The sequence below is a fragment of the Pipistrellus hanaki genome (assembly GCF_964339955.1).
Source record: "Pipistrellus hanaki genome assembly, chromosome: 2".
NCBI classification, from domain to species: domain Eukaryota; kingdom Metazoa; phylum Chordata; class Mammalia; order Chiroptera; family Vespertilionidae; genus Pipistrellus; species Pipistrellus hanaki.
The window spans coordinates 145,936,177-145,962,498 of NC_140504.1; the positions used below are offsets into that span (position 1 = coordinate 145,936,177).

The window sequence follows — 26,322 nt, forward strand, 5'->3', positions numbered from 1 at the left end:
TTCATTATACAAGTATCATTATACTTGTGGAAAAATAAGAATGTCAGAGACTTCTGGGATGTGCAACATCTCTTCTTCCCTCTTGGGCACAGAGCTGGTCTATAACCATCAGCCTCCCTTGTAGTTAGGTGTGGCAATTTGAATGAATTCTGGTGAATAGAATATGATGGGTACTATTTTTAGGCAAAGCTCATACTCTATTATGCTCTATTCAGCCCCACCTGGATGAATATAGACAGCTGGGAAGCCCTGTGGGTGGTGGAGCCTTTAGATCACATGTGTCAAACACAAGGCCCGCGGGCCAAATCCAGCCCGCCAGGCCTTGCAATGTGGCCCGCACCGCGCTGTCATCACTGCACTCCGCTGTCAGTTTATGACATTGTCAGTTTATGACTGTTCAGTAAACCATTCGGCCCGCGATTTAGGCTGGATTTTAGATTTTGGCCCCTTCTCTGATTGAGTTCGACACCCCTACTTTAGATGAAAGAAGGTTGGGCCCCTGCATGATGGGAAAGGAAGCCACACTATAAACCTAAATACTAAGCCGGTTTCTGACTATAGCATTAAATAATATTTTATTGTCCTGAGTCATTATATGTTTTTGTATACTAAAAGAAGGTGACCTATTATAACTATTGGGTCGGCAACTAAGTAATTGCGGGTTTCACACATATATGGCTTCAGTTGAATTTTTAGGTTTGCAGACGTAGTACAAATGTAAAACACATTTTGTATTTGATAGTTGGCTATTCAGCTGTTAATCAGTAAAAAAAGTTTTTTGATCTGTTTTGTAGTTTTTGTTTGGCGTTCGTTGAAAAATGGAAAATCAAAAGGAACATTTTCGTCATATTTTGCTTTTTTATTTCCGCAAGGGAAAAACGCATCACAAGCTCATAAAAAGTTATGTGCTGTTTATGGTGATGAAGCCTTAAAAGAACGGCAGTGTCAAAATTGGTTTGCCAAATTTCGTTCTGGTAATTTTTCACTCAAAGATGAAAGACGCTCTGGTCGTCCAGTTGAAGTTGATGACGCCCTAATCAAAGCAATAATCAATTTGGACTGTCACAGTACAACACGTGAGATTGCAGAGAAGCTTCATGTATCACATACATGCATTGAAAATCACTTAAAACAACTTGGCTATGTTCAAAAACTCGATACATGGGTTCCTCACGAACTGAAAGAATCACAGTTAACGCAACGCATTAGCAGCTGCGATTTGCTAAAGAAACGTAATGAAAATGATCCATTTTTAAAACGACTGATAACTGGCGATGAAAAATGGGTTGTTTACAACAATATCAAGCGGAAAAGATCGTGGAGCAGGCCAGGTGAACCAACTCAAACAACATCAAAAGCTGATATTCATCAAAAGAAGGTTTTGTTATCAGTTTGGTGGGATTACAAAGGAATTGTCTACTTTGAACTCTTACCACCCAACCAAACTATCAATTCTGATGTCTACATTGAACAACTAATGAAATTAAACAATGCAGTTGAAGAAAAGTGGCCCGAATTGACAAATCGAAAAGGTGTTGTATTCCATCATGACAATGCAAGGCCACACACATCTTTGGTCACTCGGCAAAAATTAATGGAGCTTGGTTGGGATGTTTTGCCACATCCACCATATAGTCCTGACCTTGCACCATCTGATTACTTTTTGTTTCGATCTTTACAAAACTCCTTGAATGGTAAAAATTTCAATAATGATGATGATGTCAAATCGTACCTGATTCAGTTTTTTGCTAATAAAAACCAGAAGTTTTTTGAACGTGGGATTATGATGCTGCCTGAAAGATGGCAAAAGGTCATTGATCAAAATGGGCAATACATTAAAGAATAAAGTTATTTAGTTCCATGAAAAAATTGTCTTTGATTTTCTTTAAAAAATCCGCAATTACTTAGCTGCCGACCCAATAATTCTAGTGGCCTGGTGCATGAAATTCATGCACAGAAGGGGCATTTCCCTTAGCTCATGCTGCATTCTCTCCAATCACACATCCCTCTTGCAGTCTGGAACAGCTGTCTCCTAATTGCTCACCTATGTGCTTGCCTAATTGTCCCTTACTGCCTCTGCCTGCCTGATCACCCCTAACTGCCCTCCATTCCTGGCCTGATCTCATCCCCAACTTCCCTCCCCTGCCAGCCTGGTTGCCCCCAACTGCCCTCTCCTGCCAGCCTGATCTCACCCCCAACTGCCCTCCTCTGCTGGCTAATTTGGTTCTAATTGGTCAGTTTCTATGCCAGTCAGCATCAAAAGCTCTGCCTTGTAGTCAGCCATTGGCTCCTCACAGTTGACCCAAATTTAGTTCTGATTGGTCAGTTTATATGCCAGTCAGCGTCTCTGGGCCTATCAACAGGGCCTGATCAGAAAGGCAGGGCTAATCAGCAGCCCTGGTGGAGTACTGGAGACAAATGATGCAGGGATGCTGGCCAGGCTCGAAGAGAAAAAGAGAGGCAAGCGCTGGTCAAAAGCTGCCTCAGACACTAAAGATCAACCCTTGCTTCTCTCTTCAGATCTTTCCAGGCCTGATTTAAAGCCCCCTCAGCAGTCACTGCTGGGTCAATTGACCTGCAGCAGCAGTTGTCAGTGCTGGGTCACCATGGCAATCCAGTGCTAACTTCCATGGTCAACCTTTGGTCACGATCAGTAGTTACACCCTAGCTCTTTATTGTAGAGATAATAAAAATGATAAAAATCAATATTAAATAATAGGATGAATATCTAGAAATGCTAGCATTTGCAAATGTTATCTGACCTGTTTCATAGTAGTTATTTATGAAAAAAGAGGGGACTTCACCTCCAGTTGTCTGTCAAATGCTAACTTATATACTTAGATCCTTAGATCCTTAATGCTTGAAAATAAATAAGTGGGAATAAAATTTCAGTTAAAAATAGAATGTAAATAAAGTTTTCAGTTTCCTTCTGAAATCATTACTTCAATATCTTTCCTTCTCTCAAAATAGACCCATAATTCATTAGATACTTTCTATGATATATTTTTGCTTTTAAAAATGATGATCAGAGACAGCAGGATGCAACAGTTAAGAGAACAGGCTTTGGAAACAAAACACCTGGTTCTGTAATGAAGTGGCTATGTGATGTTGGCAAATTACTTTTCCTCTCTATGACTTATTTTCCTCATCCCTTCAAGAACATAATAATGGTATCTACTTCCTAAAGTGTATATAAGGACTAAGTGAATTAATATTTATAAAATGTTTGAAAAAAATTCAACTCATAGTTATCACTATATGTGTACAATAGCCTGTGTATAATTTAAATGTTATCTAATTTATCCTTTAAGAAGAAATTAAACTTTTTTAATTAAAATGGAAATACAAATCTAAGATCTTTTTAAGCTTGACTTGTTTTTATACCTAATCACCTATGATTTATTTCTCTGCTCCTCAATCAGACTTTCATAGAGGACTCAGTTAACCTATGCTTACACATTTGCCCAACATCCTGTCTTTCTTTAGTGACCTTCCTTCTCTCTCTTTAACCAATACTTACTTACCTGTGCTACATTGACCAATTTGGATCTATTAGTTTTCCAGGGCTCTCCTAGCAAGGTGGTGGCTCAAAACAACATGAATGTATTTTCTCACAATTCTGGAGGCTGGAAGACTGAAATCAAAGTGTTTGAAAAGCCATTCTTCCTCTCAAGGGTCTTTGGGAGAATCCTTCTTTGTCTCTAACTATAATAACTTCCACTGGTTGCCAGCTATCCTTGCATCTGTCTATGTATAGCCTTCTCCTCTGGTCCAAATTTCCCATAAGTATAAGGACACCAGTCATTGGACTGAGGCCCAGGTAATACACTCTGACCACATCTTAACTTGATCACTTCAGCAAAGATCCTATTTTCAAATAAAGTTACATTCACAGACACGGGATTAGGTTTTAAACATATTTTTGGAAGATAAAATTCAACCCACAATAGGATTTTCTGGACCTAAAAATATTCTCTTTTCCCTCCAGCCCACCATGATTACTTATTTTCTATTTCATTTATTTGACAGACTAGAGGCCCAGTGCAAAAGATTCATGGTAGGGTCCCTAGGCCTGGCTGGCAATCAGGGCCTCCATTCCCTGGCTGCTGGCCACTGGCCAGGGTTTCCCGTTTCCAAATGCCGGCCACTGACCAGGGCTTCCTGTCATTCCACACCACCCCCCTGGTGGTCAGTGTATATCATAGAGAGCACTCAAACTCCTAGTCCCCTGGTCCAACTCCCAAGGGGACAGTTTGCACATTAGGATTTTATATAATAGATAATATAAATACACTTTCTGACTTTACAAAGGAATTATGAATCTATATATTTTCTGACAAATCCTATAAAATAAAAGGCTAATATATAAATTGTCCCCCTAACTGGGAGTTCAATCAGATGGCAGGACTGGTCAGCCAACCACCTGCGGCCCTTCCCCCAGGCAGGCCCCTTAAGGCCTCCCCCTGCCTATTGGCCCTGATCGGGGTAGGCTGGCCAGACCACGACCGTGCACGAATCTGTGCACTGGGCCTCTAGTTATATTATAAGCACCTAAGGGTTGTCACAAATGACAGTATTTCATCTTTTTTTTTGGCTGAGTAGTATTTCATTGTGTATATATACCATATACTTATCCAATCATCCATGGAAGGACACTTGGGCTGTTTCTACTTCTTTGCCAGGGTGAAGGATGATTTCACTCATGTGAGATATAATACTGAAAGCAACAAATGAACAAGCAAGACAAAAAAACAAAAACTCATAGACACAGACAGCAGTATGGTGGTTAACAGAGGGAAAAGGGACAGAGGGAAGTAGTAAAGGGGGCAAAACATATGGTGACAAAAGGAGATTTTACTTTGGATGGTAAAAGCACAATACAATATGCAGATTATGTATTATAAAATTATACAGGTAAAAACCTATATAATTTTATTTATCAATGTCACCCCATAAATTTAACATTTTTTTTTTTAAAAAAAGAAAAGCATAATCCAAAAAGAAAAAACAAAAATCTAAGTGTAAGGACCATGGGCCATGATAACGTTTTGTGTGCATTTGTATACTTTTCTATAGGACAATATAATGCATATAGTAATCAATGTATTAATGAATAAATGAAGTAATATAGAGCTAGTAATTAAAAATTATTGTAGAGAACAAGTGATATAAATGTACATGATTAAAACATGTCATTTTTAACTTATGGAATGCTTTTGACTGATTGTGTTATAAATTCACAAATTTAACTAAATTACATATAAGATATGAAAAATATTCCAATATATAATAGATTCATCAGCTATATTCACTACTTTTGAAGTAAGAGATTCTATTTTGTTTGGCAACTACAAAGAATTTTTTACATTATAAACAAGAATAACATAAGTATGGGATCTGAATTCTCTAGTACTAACTTTTCTTAGAAAAAAACATTGTATTGCCTTAAACTATTTAATAGTCAAAATCCCCAATGACTAATGGAAAATAGTAGGAATTCATCTCAATTATGTAAAAATAATGTTTTCAATTTACATTTTCACAGATGATAATGAGTGTGGAAATTTAACCCAGTCCTGTGGAGAAAATGCTAACTGCACTAACACAGAGGGAAGTTACTATTGTATGTGTGCACCTGGTTTTCGATCCAGCAGTAACCAAGTCAGATTTATCACTAATGATGGAACCAAATGCATAGGTAAGTCAACTGTCTCACTCAAAATTTTATCTATCTCAATGCTTATTATCTCCATAGATGAAATAATTTTTAAACAAATTTTGCAAATCCTTGTTTATATTCTAGTTGTTAAATGTTTTCAGACACTTCATTAATTCCTTTATTTCTCCAATGTTGTTTAATCAGTTACTATGGAACATTTAATTGAGAATATAAGAAAAATACTTTTTTGAGACAAATAGTTTGCAAAACAAAACTTATGAACTATGGTGACAAACAACAGAATAACTACCTGCATTTTAAAGTCCTAACTCAAGAAAATAATGATTTGCATCACAATATACCAATGCTTTTATAAATATTCTGAAAAAGAGTCTATATTTTCTTAGAATATGTTCAGATAGACATTACTTATGAAAGAATTGTTCCAGTGTTTTACTATTTCCTTCAAAAAGTTAGTCACACTTAAGATTTGTAGTAAGGTTTTCTGAACAATAGAGTCCTATATAGAAGAGCATTTCCATTTCACTAAAATGTCCTCTGGGAGGATAATAATTTCAATTCAATCCTGAAGTGAAATATGATACTGAGTTTGAAGAGTATCTAGGAGATGCTTTTAAATATCCTACTATAATTTGGTTATGCATTTGATTTATCAGATTCTATGGAGTTTGAATTACAGTCTGAGAAGAAAAGATTATTTAGAACCTTCAAAAGATGAAGTTTCTTTTTTTCTTTTAAGATATATTTTATTGATTTTTTTACAGAGAGAAAGGGAGAGGAATAGAGAGCTAGGAATATCGATGATGAGAGAAACATCGACCAACTGCCTCCTGCACAACCCCCACTGGGGATGTGCCCACAACCAATCTACATGCCCTTGACCGGAATCGAACCTGGGACCTTTCAGTCCGCAGATCAAAGCTCTATCCACTGAGCCAAACCGGTTTTGGCGATGAACAGTTTCTATAGGAAAATTTTCTAAAGTGAAAGACTTAAACTTTGAAAGTAAATTATAAATCATCTTATTCATGTTTTCTAAACAGTGTCCAGTTTCCCAACAACTTATATAATTAATTTTGATTGATAATTGTCTATAAGATTAATAGGTGAACTGAGGCACTAAGAATTAAATCACATAGTGAGGGATAAATCATATATATATATATATATATATATATATATATATATATATATGACTAGAACTGGACTTTCTATGCATCATGGACAGGATTAGTGTGCTTCTTCTACTTTACATACTTAAAAGAGAGATTCATGTTAATCTAGGTTGAATTAAGACCTTTGATTAGTTCCTTAGTGAAAGCCTCATCAGTAAGCTCAGTAGAATTCTGGCAGTGTTATTATTAGCATGATGAACTAGGAGATAATATTCAAAGAAAATTTATCAGTTAAATGTCTTTATCAAAGAAATTGTGATATCTCATGTACTTGTGGTTCATAACATTTACTTTGCTATGTAAACAGGAAAGATTTTACTCTCCTCATTTTATAGCCAAAGGGAGTATAGGACTATACTCAATTCATTTAGGATAAAGGGAAAATTAGATCAGTCTTACATCTAGAAAATCATTGTTATTTCTACATGAAACTGAAGTGTATGGGTCTTTAAATTCTCATACATTGATGGGAATCATGCAAATGCAGTGGGTCAAGCTTTGCAAAGGCATAAGGGATTTAAAATATGACAAAATAATACTATTTTGTTGAATGATAATTTTATCTTTAGTGTTTGTAGATTTTGTTTTTTGGAATGCAGATTTACCATTATTAAGGAAATAGAGGCCCAATGCATGAAGACTTGTGCAAAATGGGCCTTCTTTCCCCTGGCTACTGGCACCACCTTCGCTCTGGCCTGGAGCTGCCTTTCCGCCTTCCCACACTGCCCTGAGGTCCAGAGCAGCTGGGGCTGTGTGAAATGCCTGTGCTGTCGCCATGGCAATGACGCAAGCGTCCCACCTCCAGCCACTGTCACCTGCATATGCAAATAAACCCGCCATATTTGTTGGGTTAATTTGCATATGCACTCCTGATTGGCTGGTGGGTGTCGCAAAGGTATGGTCAATTTGCACATTTCTCTTTTATTCGTGTAGATAGGATAATTATGAACTTCTAAGCAGAAAACTTACAGTACTTCACTCTTCATTCTTCTTGAGCCTACACTCTTGTTGCTGGTCTTCTTAGAATGTTATTTAATGTGAGTATTTTACCTTTTGCAGTTAAATTCTAATTTTGTAGGTCTGTAAGCTTTAGTATAAATGTTCCAGTAAGTGAAAAAAATCTAATTTGTAACATCTTAATCACTGTATTTAATAGTTTTAACTGTGCACTTCATTCCTTCTCGTCTCTAGTAGACATCTTGCATTTTCATCTGATCATGTTTATTTTAATAGACATCAGTTCACAAAGGGCTATATACCTCTGTGTTCTTTATAAGTATAGAATTTCTATATTAAGAAAAGAAAGTGAATCACAGATACAGAGAAAACACACACACACAAATTATTTTATTCCAACATCTTTTGGGAGTATAATACATTTGTAATTTAAAACTATTTCTTCTGCTCTAGATGGTTTGGCTCAATGGATAGAGCATCAGCCTGAGGACTGAAGGGTCTAGGGTTCGATTCCAGTCAAGGGCACATGCCAGGGTTGCAAGCTTGATCCCCAGTAAAGGATGTGCAGGAGGTAGCCAATGGATGATTCTCTCTCATCATTGATATTTCTATCTCTCTCTCCCTCTTCCTTCCTCTCTGAAATCAATATATGCATATATATTGATTTATTATTAAGATACTGTGGAATGGCTCTAATTTTTTGTTAATTCCATTTTTTTGCTATTTTAAGTAATCAGTAAACACAACAATTATATGAAAGCCCAATACCCAGTACTGTGTCCTTCAGTTTCTACTTGTTTTGTTTGATGGATTATTCAGTAAAAAAACTCATTCTCTGGAAAATTGTTATTTTTCACCAAACTTGTTGTTCTTAAGGATTAAATTTTTTTTGAGAAACAGAGCAACCATTTCTTTTTTCTACTCCTGTAATAAAATCCTCAGGGAATTTGAACAGAGAACCATAATTGTATTCCTTTTATACATTATTATATCACCTTATACTGTGTTGCCTCTAATTTGAAAGTTTTGCTGATTGTTAAATTTGACATGTCTGATAATTATTGTCATTAAGAATCTCTATAAATAGATAATGAAAAACTGCAATTCAGGGCAAAAATGACCCAAGCAAAATTCTTTACTTTTATTCTATATTTAAATACTATTTAACACAAGGTGATTTTGTTACAGACGGCTTTGAGCAAGATTTAGCATCATGCAGAATTTTCTTCACCTTGGAATCACTGTAAAGCAAAAGCTAATTAGCCCAGCTTCCCAGAGACCTAGTTAGAGACTTGCATTTCACAAATGCGGATACTGTGGCATCCACTAGTAAAGTGACTCTCCCACTCCCAAGACCAAATGAGTGGAACCTAAGGATGCCTTCATGTTTATAATAGCGCTTAAGAGCTGTATTTACTGCTTGTAATTTTTAAAAAAAATAGATTTTATTAATTTTTTACAGAGAGGAAGGGAGAGAGATTGAGAGCTAAAAACATCGATGAGAGAGAAACATCGACCAGCTGCCTCTTGCACACCCTCTACCGGGGATGTGCCCACAACCAATGTACATGCCCCTGACCAGAATCAAACCTGGGACCTTTCAGTCCGCAGACCGACATTCTACCACTGAGTCAAACCAGTTTCGGCTACTGCTTGTAATTTTTAATGTCCTGTTTCCATGGATGATCTGATAGTTTCAGATTTTTTTCTCATTTTGAATAATATTAACATCCAATTTTGTCTCTGTAGGTTACTTCTAGTAATTGAACATTGTATCTTTTCTTTGAAGTCTATGAGTTAAACAACTTTAGAAAATTCACCTATTGATGATACTTATAAGAATCAAAACAATTAAATGATCATGTTTTGAGAGGAAATTCTGATAATATTCTGGGTTGGCTTATTGTAGACATAAAAAAATTTAACCTTATTACTGAAAAGGTAAGAAATGAATTTTTGATGTGCAAAACAAGCACATGGTTTTTTTGATGTGCCTACATTTAGAGAAATCAAGATGGCATTAATAAGCCAAGAGTTAGGTTGGTAGTGGAAAAGTGGATCAATTCTTCAATATGGTATGTCAATTATAGCCTAACTGAAATAATTACATAGTACAATTTTGCTTTAATTAAGAAGGGGAGGGAGTTCCTTTTCTCTCTTTTATAGCTTTGGGAAGTACCAAGACAGAGCAATATAATGAGACATTGGTTATCAATCTGTTTTCTCTAAACCAGCATGTTCATAGGGCTCCTAATATTAAGAGAAGAAAAAAAAAAGCATAATGGGATTTCTGGATCTGATTTCTAACTACAATATCTATTACATCTTTGACACCACTCCAAACACCTTCATATACATTTCCTCATTTGTTATGAAAAATAACTATTTGGTATAAATAGTATAAAAGGTATTTTATAGTATTACCCAGGGTACCAAAATTAATGAATAACATAGAGGTAGGGAGAATCCATTGTTGTTTTACTAGGTCCAAGCCAATTATGCCCTGCAAAAAATTGCAAGAGAAGTTAGTGTGGATCTCACTGCAGATTGGCAGTCATACTCATTTTGGCTAATCTAGTTTCATCCTATTTCATCATGGGATAGTCTTTCAGTATTTTATGAATCTCTATATATTGCTGGGTAACAAAGGGGCCTAGAATGATAAGCTGAGGATAGTGGAAGAACATAGCCAGTTGTGGTAGCCACACACTCCATTACTAGGTTAAACTCAATAAACTGCTGAGGCCCTGAGTGAAAAGGATATTAAATCCAAAGTACAAGAGGGCAAATAAAAATTGAGTTTGTACAGCCAAGATTTATATGTCACTCAGAGATTGGGTCTGGGATGAAGTTCCCAAGGAATGTTGCACCTTTGAATAACTTTGAAATTGAGAGAATCAATACCATGTTTTCTGTTAACCCATAAAAGGCATTTAAAAGTATGAAACATGGGTAATCAAAAACATAGCTTTCTGCCTGTTCTGTGTGACTCAGTTGGCTGAGTGTCATCCCATGCACCTAGAGGTTTTTGTTCAATTCCCCATCAGGGCACATGTCCTTGTTTTGGGCTTGATCCCTAGTATGGGGCACACTGGAGGCAGCTGGTCTATGTACCTTCCTCATTGATGTTTCTATCTCCCTCTCCCTTGCTCTCTCTCTAAAACTCAACTTTAAAAAAATCTTATAAACAAAACATAGCTTTCTTATTCGTGGAAGAAATTGTTCTGTTGTACTTCATGGATGAGTTCACACTTTCTTTGGAGTGTTTCCCCCACTTGGTTACAGTTCATGCTACTTCTTCAGCACTGTTTCTAAAAGGACTAGTCTTTTGTTTTCTCATACTTTTTTTTTTTTTATCACTTCATTGATTTCATGAAAAAATAATAACCTTAGTTTGCACTTCTACTGGGTCTTTCTCTTCAACTCAACTTGGAATGCTTTTCCTGATGGTTCTACAGATTCCAAGAGTCAACCTGCTATTACTCATCCCCTACTTTACTTTGTCTCCTCTCCCCCCCGCTTTTTTTTTTTTTTTTTTTTTTTTGAGTGGCAATTTCTGAACACATATCCTACCTAATAAAATAGTAATATGCAAATTAACCATCACTCTGCTACACTCACCAGCCACACCCACAAGCCATGCCCACCAGCCACACCCACCAGCTAATCAGAGTGAGTAGACAAATAAACCCAACCAAGATGGCTAAAGCCACAGAGAGCAGGAGGAGGCTTGGGTTTCCCAGGCAACAGAGAAAGCCAAGCTTTCTGCCTGTCCTGGCTGGCTTAGACCTCCACTCAAGGCTATAAAGCTTCAATTATAGAAGGAAACAAATTCCGGATCAAGCAGAAGGCTTGGCTCCACTCCAGGCTACAAAGTTTCAATTGTAGAAGATAAATAAAATCCAAATACCAGGGCCTCCACTTGAGTCACCAGGGGGCATGGCTGGCCTGCAAACCACCACAAGCCCTTTACTCAGGCCACCCCATGCCCCAAGGGAACCCCCACCCTGATCCAGGACACCCTTCAGGGCAAACCAGCTGGCCCCTACCCATGCACTAGGCCTCTATCCTAGCTCATAAAAGTAATATGCAGATTGACCATCACTCCAACACACAAGATCAAGATAGCTGCCCCCATGTGGTCAAAGATCCTGCCCCCATGTGGACACAAGGTGACCACCACAAGATGGCCAGCAGGGGAGGGCAGTTGGGAGGTACCAGGCCTGCAAGGAAGGGCAGTTGGAGGCAATCAACCCTGCAGGGGAGGGCAGTTAGGGGTGACCAGGCCAGCAGAGGAAGGAAGTTGGGGGCAAACAAGATGGCAGGGGAGCAGTTAGACATCAATCAGGCTGGCATGGGATAGGTTAGGGGGTGATCAGGCTGGCAGGCAGAAGCAGTTAGGGGCAATCAGGAAGGCAGGCAGGCGAGCAGTTGGTAGCCAGCAGTCCTGGATTGTGAGAGGGATGTCCCAGATTGGAGAGGGAGCAGGCTGGGCTGAGGGACATCCCCCCATATACAATTTCATGCACCAGGCCTCTAGTATAGAAATAAGAGGAAGAGGGTGAGGATGCTAGAGCAGTCCTACTTCTTTAAAAGTATTGTACTTGGATTTTGAGATAGTACAGATCACGAATGCACAGACTTGGCAGAAGAACATGGGATTTTCTACCTTTTTTTCAGACCTGCTAATTGTCTTCTTAAATCTAGTATTATTGTGGGATCCCCTTTCACATCCCACGTGGTTCAGGGTTCTGGTTCAGGGTTTGGTTCTGGGGAAGGGCCACACAAATGAAAAGAGACTAGAAGAAATGTAATTTGGAGATATGGAGGGCCAATAGAACTACACACTGCTCTGGCCCTGATATCCCTTCTATTGAGGTTATGGGGAAACACCCATAGCCCTTAGGCAGGAAATAACAGAAATTTACATAAGACAAACAGAAGTGGAGGCTGCTTCAGCTAACAATGTCTCAATTAAACAGTGAATGATTAGAACAATTAAGATTGTTGACCAGCCTTCTCTGCTTCCTGTCCACATCTCTCTATTAGTGAAAAGTGATTGGTTTCCGGCATATCATCACTTTTTATAGCTAATAGAATATTCTTCAATAATCTGGTAAGACATCTATTATTAGTTTCAGTTTTGTGTGGTGTGAGTTTATATTGAGTGAGTTAATATTTTTCTGTAGCTTTATTGCATTTTTAAAGTGAAAAATTAGTATCAGCTACATTTAAGATAACTAACTAAATATCATTTTAATGAACTTGTACTTTCCTTTTTTTATGGCAAACAGTATTATACTGCTCTATTAGTTTTATTTAGTAAAATTGTATACTTAAGAGTACATACAGGTTTATTCATTAATCTAACATAGAGTAGTTCTACGATGTCAGAGCTAGGCTGGAAACACAAAAAAAAAACCCTTTGCATTAGTTTAAGGTAACAATAGGACTTCAGTTCCTTGGACTCATTCTCTATTGGAACCCTGCCTACTGTTTTTTTTGTTTGTTTTTTTTTATTGTATTTATATTGTATTTATTACTTTAAGAGTTATTTCACTATAGTATGTAAAAAAAATTTAAATTAGGAATATAAATTATGTGAACTTAAAACCTATCATTTTTCTAGTGGCTTTGATATATAGCTACTGAAAAATCAAAGACTTAATTCTGTACAATTTGTTACTTTATCTACATTGGGTATGTATTAAGAATCATAATATAATATATCCTGAACAAAAATAACATTTGTGATAAAATTTTAAGGGAGTCGAATCACACATTTGCTACATCTTAATTTTTGGGATAATTTGCATGTGGAAATGGAGCCTTGGAAAGAAAGTGGGCTACTTTATTTTATCCTCCAGAGGTATTTAAGCTGAGTTGTTATAATTAATTAAGTTTAATATTAGAAAGCCAAGTATTTTTAAAATTGGGTTTTTATTAAATTAGGACTAAATATTACACAGTCAATGATGAAATTAATGACTTTGTTGATGAATCATGCCATTCAGGAAACAGTTCAAGAGTTTGGCCCATGAATAAAATTTTCAATACACTGTCAAAATCCATGGGCTAACTCAAGGTTAAACAAATTTATGAGGCTAAGTTAGCTTTGTCATTTTTCTAAATGATGGGATTTTCCTTGCATTTTTATAAAATTTGTTATGAAATTACTAACTAGACATAATAATACCAGCAATGTAGCATCTATATGAGTACTAAATTAAAAAGTTGTTTTCCCCCCAAATATTTCTAGATATAGATGAATGCAGTGAATCAGTGGTCTGTGGTGATCATGCAGTATGTGAAAATGTGGATGGCGGGTACAACTGCTCCTGCAAGGAAGGTTATCAGACATCCACAGGAAAAGAAAAGTTCACACCTAATGATGGCACTTACTGCCAAGGTAAATTATCAAATAACTATGTAAAATATGTACGACACAGCTATAATGGGTCAAAGAACTATGCCTTCCAAGAAACATTCCAGTATTCACTTGTTTATAAAGTGAAATTTATATATATATATATATATATATATATATATATATAGTGTTTTTTTCTTTATAGAAGATATAGATCACATGTTTGATATAAATCATATTCCTTAGGGCCGTGGTTGGCAAACTGTGGCTTGCGAACCACATGTGGCTCTTTGGCCCCTTGAGTGTGGCTCTTCCACAAAATACCGTAGCCTGGGCAAGTCTATTTTGAAGAAGTGGCATTATAGAATAAGTTTAAGTTTAAAAAATTTGGCTCTCAAAAGAAATTTCAATCGTTGTACTGTTGATATTTGGCTCTGTTGACTAATGAGTTTGCTGACCACTGCCTTAAAGTAACTAAAATCTTCCATTTTCCACAAAATAGAATGTATTTATGAATAAAATGAATAAATTTTGTTATGGATAACTTTTAAGTGAATGAATAATGAAAAAATAAAAATAATGGAACTTTAATAAATAAAAATTGAAAATGAAATTTGTGTTAAAAATGTGTTTTTACATAACTCTGTACAAATGTATAGAGATAATTTAATTAAAAAATTTTTAAAAAAGAATGTGTTTTTAATGTTTAAATAAGTAAGCAAAATTATTAGAATCAATGTAATCATCTTAGGAAAAACATTTTAAAACTTACTATTTGATCCATTTTCTTCTACAGAAAATGTGAATGCAGACTGCTATTTAGATAATGCCTGTATTGCTGCAAATGTTGATAAAATTTTAACAAAAGTAAGTAGACTAGTTGAATTAAAATTTTATTTTTATTTGATATTTTTATTTTAGTTAAAATGTTTTCAATGTCACATTTTAAAAAGTGTAACACGAAGAGTTGAAACTATTTAAATATAGAGTTCTAAGAATTCTGAGTCACAGGTAGAATTAATTTGAAAATGACCAAAGTTTTGAAGAAGACTTACATATTTATCTTATGCTTCTTTTCACTATTCAATATAATCAAAAATTCTTTTCAATATGTAAAGAAAGTTGATGAACAAATAGAAAAAAACATACTTTGATGTCAGACCAATTCTCACATTCTAAGGAGTTATAGATGAATGAATCTAGATTTTGCTCTATTTAGCAAATATTTTAAAAAGTAGGGCATCTATAAAATTATTATCATGTGATTGAAAGTGTGAATCTCAACAAGACTAATTTAACAATCAGCTAAAGCAATTTCCATTTTATTGCGTTGTAAAGAATTTTCTGCGGTTGATTACAATCTAATTCAAATTTAGTTATTAAGTATTATGACTCTAAAAAGATGATTTTAAAAATTACCAATTCAAACATCTATTCCTTTTGTGAAGTAAATTTTATGTTTTTTAAGTTATTTGGGAAGGTTTTGTAAATAATTTGTAAATAATTTTGTGTTGAAGTGCTGCATGTTATAATTTGGATTTGGTAACATTAATATATAGGACAAGAAAACCAAATTCAGAATAAATTTAACATGCAACCTTTATTCTTGGAAAGATCCACTAGTACTCTAATTTGGTTTCATTTTTCGGGACTTATTTTTGTTCAGATTAGAAACATAGGCCAACTTGTGGCTTTACTACAAGATGTCTATAGGAATTCTGTGAAACATCTTTCACCAGTGGATATAACTACATACATAGAAATATTAGAATCATCACCATTCCTTGGTTCCATGAATAGCACTAACTCAGACAAGGACACCCTTTCTAATTCAACTCTTGCTGTAAGTATGCTGAACTTTAACTCAATATCATTGAGCTTCAAAATTCTCTTTACATCTATGATTAATGAAAGATTCCAACATTTTTAAAAGATACGCATTTTTCAACAGGAATTTGTGAAAACTGTGAATAATTTTGTTCAAAAGGATACTTTTATAGTCTGGGACAAGTTATCTACAACTCATAGAATAACTCATCTTACAAAGCTGATGCATGCTGTCGAACAAGCTACCTTATGGATTTCTAAAAACTTCCAAAAGACCACTCAGTTTGATACTAATTCAAGTGATGTAGGTAAGAAGCCAAGGTCAATTTCAAAGCAATGGTGTTTTCCAAATAAGCCATTCTCAAAGGGAAAGAGACTATTTAAAACTAGAGGCCCAGTACACAAATTTGTGCATTGATAGGGTCTCTTGGCCTGGCTGGCGATCAGGGTTCATCGGGGCCATTTTGCACAGTCCTAATTGGGGCTGATGGTAGTTGGCTGGCCTGGGAGGGACTGCAGGAGCCAATTGGCTCCGATTGGGGCTGTTGGGGCGGGGTTGGGGGTAGGGCCAGCCGGCTGGGGAGGGACCACAGGAGGGCTTCAGGGCTTGTCTGGTCTTCTCGACCAGTCCCAATTTGCTAGACCCTAGCAGCAAGCTAACCTACTGATCAGAGCATCGACCCCCTGGTGGTCAGTGTGTGTTATAATGACTGGTTGAGTGGTTGACCAAACTGTCAACTGATCAGTCAGACACTTAGCATGTTACTCTTTTATTATATAGGATACTGTTGATTAAATAGGCATTTTTTTCATATCAATGCAGAAAGAAATGGTGATGCATGTTATAAGAATGACATGCATAAAGGACGAGTAAAAAGGGATGAATACATGAGCACTGCCTTATTCCCACAATCTTCACCTTTTCCTATTCCTGAACTACTGAGCATTTAAATGCACAAAGCATATTACTCCCTTGCCATTCTGAGTTCTTAATCTCATGACTGTTAGGATCTACCTTGACCTAATAGTAACAGAGAGATTCCCTGGATGTAGTATTTTTAAATTTATTTTTAGAAATATTTTGTCTTTTGATAACTTTAAAGCAATCAATATAGTATATTAGAATGTTTCCTGCTTCATGCAGTCTTATACTTAAAACATTAGAAATTTTGGATCAAATTGAAGATGCTGATAACATATTTCAGAGGAAACAAGAGTACATGTCTACTATATATTGTGGGTGACCTCCTGCTGTGCAACAGTAGATATACAATAAAAATCATTATCTCATCAAGGTTCATCATTTACTCAAAATTAAAGTAGCAACCACTGTGACTAATACATAGGAGAAAATATTTCTATGATGATCCTGCATGAAAAAGGTGAAAATACACCCATTAAGAAAAGTATCCTACAGGAATTTAGTTAGATCCCTCTTCATATTGTATATTATAATACCATCCTCTATGACAGTGCTTCTCAGCCTCTCTAATGCCAGGACCCTTTAATACAGTTCCTCCTAGGCTCTACAGTTGAGAACCGCTAGCAGGGTCACCTAAGACCATCGGAAAACACAGATATTTACACTACAATTCATTAACAGTAGCAAAATTACAGTTATGAAGTAGCAACAAAAATAATTTTAAGGTTGGTGGTCACCACAACATGAGGAACTGTATTAAAGGGGTGTGTCATTAGAAAGGTTGAGAAACACTGTTCTAAGATATTATAATTCTTATTCTTTGCTTTGGTAATTATGATATACTAGAGGCCCGGTGCATGAAATTTTGTGCATTGGGGGAGAGGGGGCAGTCCCTCAGTCCAGCCTGCACCATCTCCAATCTGGGACCCCTGGGGGGATGTCCGACTGCTGGTTTAGGATGTCCAACTGCTGGGGGATGTCCGACTGCTGATCCAGGACAGCTGGCTTCTAACTGCTTACTTGCCTGCCTGCCTGATCACTCCTAACTGCCCCACCTGCCTGCCAGCCTGATTACCCCCTAACTGGTCTCCCCTGGAGGCCTGGTCACCCCTAACTGCCTCGTCTCAGCCCCTACCACCATGGCTTTGTCAGAAAGAATGACCAGAAGACGCCTGGTCTAATTAGCATATTACCTTTTTATTAGTATAGATAGCTTCCCTGTATTCATATATGTTTTATCTTTTATTTTTTTTAATAACGGTATATTTAAACTATGAGCATTATAGTAAATTTAAAAAAACAACAACATTGAATCAGATAAATTATAATGTCCAGAACAGGTTCATTCCATCTGTCATAAATAAGAAGTTGAAATATAATAACAATGGTTGAAATTGTATCTAACTAAATATTGATTAAACTAATTTTAGAAAATTTATGACTTTTGTGCTTTTGTTTCAGCTCTCAAAACTTTCTTCTTTGATTCACATCACATGAAATATATTCATCCCAATATGAATGTGGATGGAGATTATATAAAGATATTTCCAAAGAGAAAAACTGCAGATGATACAGACGGTAGGACTTTGATAATCATATATACAATGACAGTGATTTGCAATAAATACTTATCATGGATTTGATGATATCATGTGTACATATAACATGTGTGGTTTTTCTATAGGCATTTGATGTTTAAAAACAGAATTTTCATATTTGTACTTAAGATTTTAATTCAGATATAAACACCTGGGAAGACTGTTAGCTGACAATATCCACACCCTTTTTGTCTTACTTCCAACCTCTGTAACTGTCTGATATTGAGATTCTAATGAAAATATTTTAAAAATGTGATTCTATTACTTGGTTTACAGCAGTCAATAAATGTTATAATTTGCATACAATTTTTAATATTTCTTCTTCAGTAATACTTTATATTCCTTATTGTGAGACTCAATTTGTGATTGTGTAAGGAAGGCAAATAATGTTCAAAAATACAGAAAGTTATTTTTAAACTTGGACCTTTTTTCTCCACTTATCATTGCTTAGTCTTCAACTGAACTAAAGGCATTATTTCTTAAGGAATAGAATCACAGAATGCTAGACTAGAATGTAACTTAATAATTATCTAACCTAAATCCTTATTTCCCACAACATTTAATAGATTTGTCTCTAGGCATATTAACAGATAGTAGGGAACCAGCAATAGAAGAAAGGGATTTGAAGAATTCAGTCCTCGCCAGCTTTTCCTTGCCCCTTAACCACAGACAACCTATCAGCTGCTATTTTAAGTTAACCATTTACCTGCTCTCTAAGTGCAATGCACTTAGAAAAAAATATCTGCCAATAGCAAAACACTTGTGGTTGTTCTTCAAAAGATATTACCTACAAAACATGAACTATAATATTTTCTCAAGAATCTATGGGGTGGTCATAAATAAATATGAAAAATATACTAGGTGCACCAGTTAATAATGCGGATTTTTTTCAATAGAAGGAGTTACACATATGTTGTTATATATGTGATTCGATATGTATGCTCTTTTGTTGTATTCACAACAATCTTCAGAACTTTATATGTCGAATTTGCTGAAGGTGTTAACATCAGAGATAGTTTTACACTTAAAAATGTTGAATTTCGTGCCAAAATAAAAGAGCATTTGCAGGAAGTTTTAATTCATTACTTTATTTTGAAGAAAAGTGCTGCTGAATACTTCAGGAAGTTTATTGTGAACATGCTCCATCTCAAGATACTTGTGAATGCTGATTTAAATGCTTTAAAAGTTATGATTTCAATGTAAAAGAAGAGAATGTTCCAAGTCAACCGAAAAAGTTTGAAGACCAATAATTAGAAGCATTATTGGATGAAGATGTGTGTCAAACTCAAAAACATCTTGCAGAAAGATTAAATGTTACTTAGCGAATAATTTCCTATAATTTACAAGCGATGGGAAAGATTTTAAAGGAAGGAAAATGAGTGCCACATCAAGTGAACAAAAGACTAACAGAAAACTGAAAAGTCATCAGTAAAATGTTGCTTCAACAGCATGGAAGATTTTTTGCATCGAATTGTGACTGGCGATGAAAAGTGGATTTATTTTGAGAATCCTAAATGTACAAAATCATTATGGGTTGATCCAGGTCAACCATCAACATTGACTGCAAAGCCAAATCACTTCAGAAAGAAGACAATGCTCTGTGTTTGGTGGGATCAGAAAGGTGTGGTGTATTATGAGCTTCTAAAACCAGGTAAAACCATCAATACTGATCACTACTGAGAACAAATAATCAATTTGAACAACGCTTTGATTGTGAAATGACCAGAATGTTCTAGAAGACACAGCAAAGTAATTTTGTTTCATGATAATGCATCGTGACACACTTCAAAACCAGTTAAAGACATGTTAAAAGATTTTGCCTGGGAAGTATTAACCCAATTGCTGTATTCAACAGACATTGCTCCTTCAGATGATCACTTGTTCTGATCAATGGCACACACTTTCTGAGCAGCACTTCAAAACGTACGAAGAAGTGGAAAATTGGGTCTCTGAATGGTTTGCCTCAAAACAAGAAAAGTTCTATTGGGACGTTATCCACAAATTACCTAAAGATAGGGAAATGTGTAGCTAATAATGGACATTACTTGAATGAAGCACTTTTGATGTTTCTCTTGAAATTATTGTGACCTCTTTGATTACAAAATCTGCATTATTAACTGGTACACTTAGTATACAATAACACATTTGTTCTCTGTTATAACCATCCTATATAATAAAAGGGGTAATATGCAAATTGACCCTAACAACAGAACAACTGGTTGCTGTACATGAATTGACCACCAGAGGGCATACACTCAATGTAGGACCTGCCTCCCACCCCTGTGGTCAATGAGCTCCTACAGGGGGAGCTCCGCTCCACTCAGCCACAAGCCTGGCTGACTGCTGCATGCAGCAGTGGTGGAGGGAGCCTCCCCTGCCTCCTCGGCAGCTCTAAGGATGTCCGACTGACGGGCCTAAGCTATCAGTTGGACATCCCCTGAGAGCTTCTAGGCTGTCAGAGGGATGTCTGACTGCCAGTTTAGGTCCCATCCTCTGGAGAGCAGGTTTACCAGTAAGCTGGCTGGTAGACATCCCCCAAAAGCTCCCAGACTGCAAGAGGGTGCAGGCCAGGCTGAGGGACCCTACACCACCACCACCCCAAGAGCACAAATCTCTAGTAGATTATAAAAATCCATCTTATATTTTTGGTGCTTCATTCGTTTTTGAACCATCTTCTACTATATCTACTCACTGTAGCATGAACTGGTTTATTAACTGAACTAAGTTAGGTTGACCTAAAAGGTTTTCAGGTCCCACTTCCGGCTCTAGTCTATCCATCAAAAAGGCTGGGTTACTTATCATCTCTTTGAGTTATTATTATTTCACTAGCCCAATCATGTTTTATTAACATCATTTCATATATATATATATATATATATATATATACACACACACACACATATATATATATATATATATATGCACACACACACACTTTTCTAGGCTGGCAGTTCAAAAAAATATGTAATGTATCTGAATTTCAGCAAGGTTATCAATGTCGCTTATGGTACTTTTAGATTAAAATAAAAAAGATGAATGGCAATATACTTTGGCAGCTTCTCGCTCACATAACCATATCCAAAAAGTATTATTTAATAGTATGATATTGTGATGTGGAAAGTTCAAAATTTGTATAATATCCTTTGTTTTTATGATTTATTAACATTTGTATTTATAATTAATTTATGATTTCTAAAGTATAAAGGTGTCACAAGTATAAAGGAGCTAATGAATATAGTAGAGTTTTTTCCTATGGTATGTTGCACAAATATATAAACATATAATGTCTCTAGTTAATAAGTATAACAATAATCATAATAATATAGTATATTAAATTTTACTGAAGACTCTCACATGTATTACTTCATTTGGTCTCCGCCTTATCTTAATAAGTAGCTATTATATTACTGCCATCATTTTAAGAATGATAAAGCTAAAGTTTGAAGCAGTTAGTTACTTTATCAAGTAGGAGCAGTGACTGAAAGTGGAATTTCTGATTCTAACAGAAATGTCTGACTATAATGTTCTATACGTAGCTTTCATATTTCTGTATAACAAATAACGACATAATATTATCTAAGTTGAAACAAGAAGTTTGAAATATACTAGATCTAGATATTGAGTTGTTCATATTTAAAATCAGCAATAATAAACTGCTACAAAAACCAGGGCAATTTGAGTTCCATTAATAGAGGTGTAGTGTCTATGCTAAAGGGAAAATAGTCACATGATAGTCTGTAATGATCAGGTTACATATCTAGTATTGGGTCATATGTTGATGCACTCTATTTGAGGGGCATCACAAGGTGCTGGTCAATGGCTACTTTGAAAAACAATAAATGTCCAATCTTAAGACTGCATGACTATATGTCATCAATATTAAATAGAAGAAATTTTAGTAAGTATGAAGTTGAACTCTTACAACTTTTAATTAGAAACTTTCTTAATACTATACATCTCTGATAATTCTCTCCCAATCACTTTCTAACTCACATATTTACACAGCAAAGTAATAACTTAAAAATTTATCTTTTGAGTGAATATTCTTCACACCTTGATTCTTAGGACTGGAATGTAAATTTATTTAGGACTATTTTTTTCTTAAATATAGTTTGTGCAGAAGAGATGTTATTATCTGTAATCAGTTTCTGAGACACAGAGGTGAGATAATATGTATTAATATGGTTTGGTGATGCAGGCATGAACTTAATAATGATTCACATTTCATTATCTGGGTATGTTTTTTTATTTCTCCTAGGGTAAAAAAAATGTTCAATTATGTTTATTTTAACAGCTTAAAAATGTTTTTGTTTTATAAAAATTTCACCAAATACACTCATTTGATTTACAGGCAATGTTGCAGTTGCATTTTTATATTATAAGAGTATCGGTCCCTTGTTTTCATCATCTGACAACTTCTTATTGGAACCTCAAAGTTATGATCATTCTGAAGAGGAGCAAAGAGTCATCTCTTCAATAATTTCCGTCTCAATTAGCTCAAACCCCCCCACATTGTATGAACTTGATAAAATAACATTTACATTAAGTCATATAAAGGTAAGTTGTTTTGCTGGTGACTATTGATTGTAATTGTGAAACATTCAAAGAAGTGGACATCTATATTGTGTCATTTTAATTATATGTGAGTTCTTGAGTATAAAAATATAGATTCAAAATTAAATGTGTAAAGTGGTTACAACTAACTTTCTATATATTTTTATACTTTCAATGTTCTTTAACTGTCTAATAAATACCCCAAAAAAACTAACATATTTGATTCTCCAAATTTAAGCTATATTTTAGTTTAAGTTTTAAAGACATATTCATTTTGGGAAGTCTCTGTACCTTGAGGGAATGAATTATAAAAATATAACACTGTCAAAGACATGAATATTACTTGTTTAAGTAATGTTTGGTTGGTAATTATCATTTAAAATAATGTTTGTGCAGATATAGTACTGATTAGAACAAAATCAAATGAAGTTTTTAATATTTCAAAACGAATTTGGCTGAGACCTTTTTACTCTGTTATTGTTATTCTAAATCTTTTTTTTGAATTCATATTGGTATAATTGATACGACACAATAAAAAATGATTAGAAATAACCAACTACCTAGTATTTTTATATAATTAAAATGAATCAGGAAACCCAAAGTCATAGGCTGTTTGCTGCTTTTTTATAGTTTTTGAGCTTTCAGTAAAATTTCAGCCCTGGAACATGATTAAAGGACCACTAATATCCATTTGAAGAGCCTTGAAGTTGGCCAATTCCACTGACATGTCTATGGGAGAGGGAAAAGACTAAAAGAACATATATGCTTGCCCACAATAAAAATGTGTCACTATAAATAAAGACATCCAATAAGGAGAGAAACTAAGTATTGGAAAGTGCAAGAAAATAGCTCATACCTAAACATTGGTGGCATTATATTGAGGGAAATAAAAGGTGTGAAATGTTGTATGAACAGAAACTGAGCAGATATTTTTAGATGCTAAATGCAAACAACCCTTTTGACACCAGAAACCAAACAACCAAACACTATTCTTTTAAATAGTCTGACGTTTTCTCTATAGTTTTGTTGGAGAAATGTTTTGGCAGGTGAAAAGATGGGACAACCTACTTCAATCTCTTTGGCACAGCAACAAAACACATCACACATTTCAACAAAAATTCTCCATTATAATTAATGGAAACATTTTATCGTTCTAATTTGCCACTCTGATCAAAAGTATCTCAAAGTAATTATCATAATGAAATTTCATCACTTTTCTCTGACCACACACCTACCTATCCATGGTTCCTTGTATCTAATAATAAAATGTTGATCCTATTTTTTTCTAAGAAAGTACAAGTTATGCATAGCACCTTCAGTTTCCTGATTCCCTGAAAGTTTACTCACAACTTTACCAATCTATATATATAATTTATATATATAAAAGGCTAATATTCAAAGTGTGTCCTTGAGAGATCAAATGGGAGATGGGGATTTTGATTGCTTGCTATGATGTGTTCTGACCACCAGGGGGCAGCATAAAACATGGGAGGTGACCAGTGGGGGGGATTGGGGAGGGGACACTGAGGGAGTGAGAGAAGGAGGAGGTGGGGGGCCTGATGGGTCCTAATTGCTGGCTAGGCCTAGGGACCCTACCCATGCATGAATTTCATGCACTGGGCCTCTAGTTAGTATTTACTTCTTTGTTGCTTCAGAGGAATATTAGTAATAGTTGTCATAAAAATATTATCCTTATTCTAAGTTACTTTTTAAATAACTCAGTTAATTCTTACAATAGTCCTGTGAGATATGTACTATTATCTCCAATTTGTGAATAAGAAACTGAAACTCTGAGAGATTAAATAACTTACTTGTGGTCACTCAATAACCAACTTGTAGAAATAACTTTTATTCCAATAGTCCTCCTTTATAATCTGTGATTTCAGCAGTTATAATATTTTTCTGTCCAGTGCTGTTCTCTGAAACCTTCCCATAGCTCCTCTCAAGAAATTATACTTCATTCATGATTTATTCTTCCCTGGATATCTCCATGTTGTTGCCAGTGTCTCCACCAAAAATTGGCTAAAGTTTCTGGCTTCCTACCAAAAAGGGACCACACTCTAAGTGGCTCTGTATCTACTTCACCCAAACTCAGTAACACCTCTTATTTTAAGTTTCTAAAAAACGTATTATCAATTGACTTTGATCTATCGATAACTTGGATTTTGTTTTCTGGCACACAATTCCCCCTATGATACACATTCTCCCACAATTATCCATACTCTTATGCTTAGATCAAATTTTAGGTTAAATCACTTTTTAATGTGTATATTATCATAATTTAGTTTGTATTATTCACAACCTAATCATGAGCATGAAACATCTCTCAGGTATTAGTACATTTCTCTAATTTAACTGGCTTAGATTTCTATTTAACCACAACTAAGTTGTACCCAAACTTTGTGACAGTACTATATATCTCATCACAAAACATTCAAATATGTAAGATTACCAACCAGCTAATTTGATATCCTAGAGACATTTTTCCTCAGCCTCTGTAATCTTGATCTTATCTAGATAGTTTGTTCTTTGGCCTGAACATGCCTTTCACTATCATCCTGGTGTTGGGTTTAGTATGATTTTGTTAAAGTCCATCTCAGTTTCTATCACTCTGAGGGCAGATGCTTTATCTTTTTAACTAAGAATTTCTGGCTTTGCAACCTATTTGATACTCAACTAATATTTTCCTTCGTAAATAGTTGTCTTAAGTTTTAGGCATGATTCTGTCTTATTCCACATATTAATGGTCAGTCTTGAATATATTGTTTGATACCTCTAGGCCTTTTAACACAATACCTACCTCACAAGACTCTTAAGGATAAAATTAAAGTACGTGAGAAAGCACCTGGTTTAGGGGTATCGAACTCAATCAGAGAAGGGGCCAAAATCTAAAATCCAGCCTAAATCGCAGGCCGAATGGTTTACTGAACAGTCATAAACTGACAATGTCATAAACTGACAGCGGAGTGCAGTGATGACAGCGCGGTGCGGGCCACATTGCAAGGCCTGGCGGGCTGGATTTGGCCCACGGGCCTTGTGTTTGACACATGTGACCTAGTTAAACTGCAAACTGTTATATAGTTACTAGAGGCCCAGTGCACAAAACTCATGCACTCAGGGGAGTGGAGGTCCCTCAGCCTGGCCTGTACCCTCTCACACTCTGAGAGCCCTTGGGGGATGTCCAACTGATGGCTTAGGCCCGCCACTAGGGATGTCAATCAGACAGCCTTAGCACTGCTGTG

General features: G+C 35.6%; 1 protein-coding gene across 1 annotated transcript in view; it reads left to right on the forward strand.

The window, feature by feature from the left end:
- Positions 1 to 26,322, forward strand: part of ADGRL4 (adhesion G protein-coupled receptor L4) — a 113,259-nt gene that overhangs the window by 53,213 nt on the left and 33,724 nt on the right. The window contains exons 3-9 of the mRNA XM_084872179.1: positions 5,546 to 5,698; positions 14,072 to 14,221; positions 14,976 to 15,046; positions 15,846 to 16,022; positions 16,131 to 16,314; positions 18,390 to 18,506; positions 22,878 to 23,083. Coding sequence (XP_084728305.1) covers positions 5,546 to 5,698; positions 14,072 to 14,221; positions 14,976 to 15,046; positions 15,846 to 16,022; positions 16,131 to 16,314; positions 18,390 to 18,506; positions 22,878 to 23,083 — 1,058 coding nt within the window. The remainder of the gene's footprint in view (positions 1 to 5,545; positions 5,699 to 14,071; positions 14,222 to 14,975; positions 15,047 to 15,845; positions 16,023 to 16,130; positions 16,315 to 18,389; positions 18,507 to 22,877; positions 23,084 to 26,322) is intronic.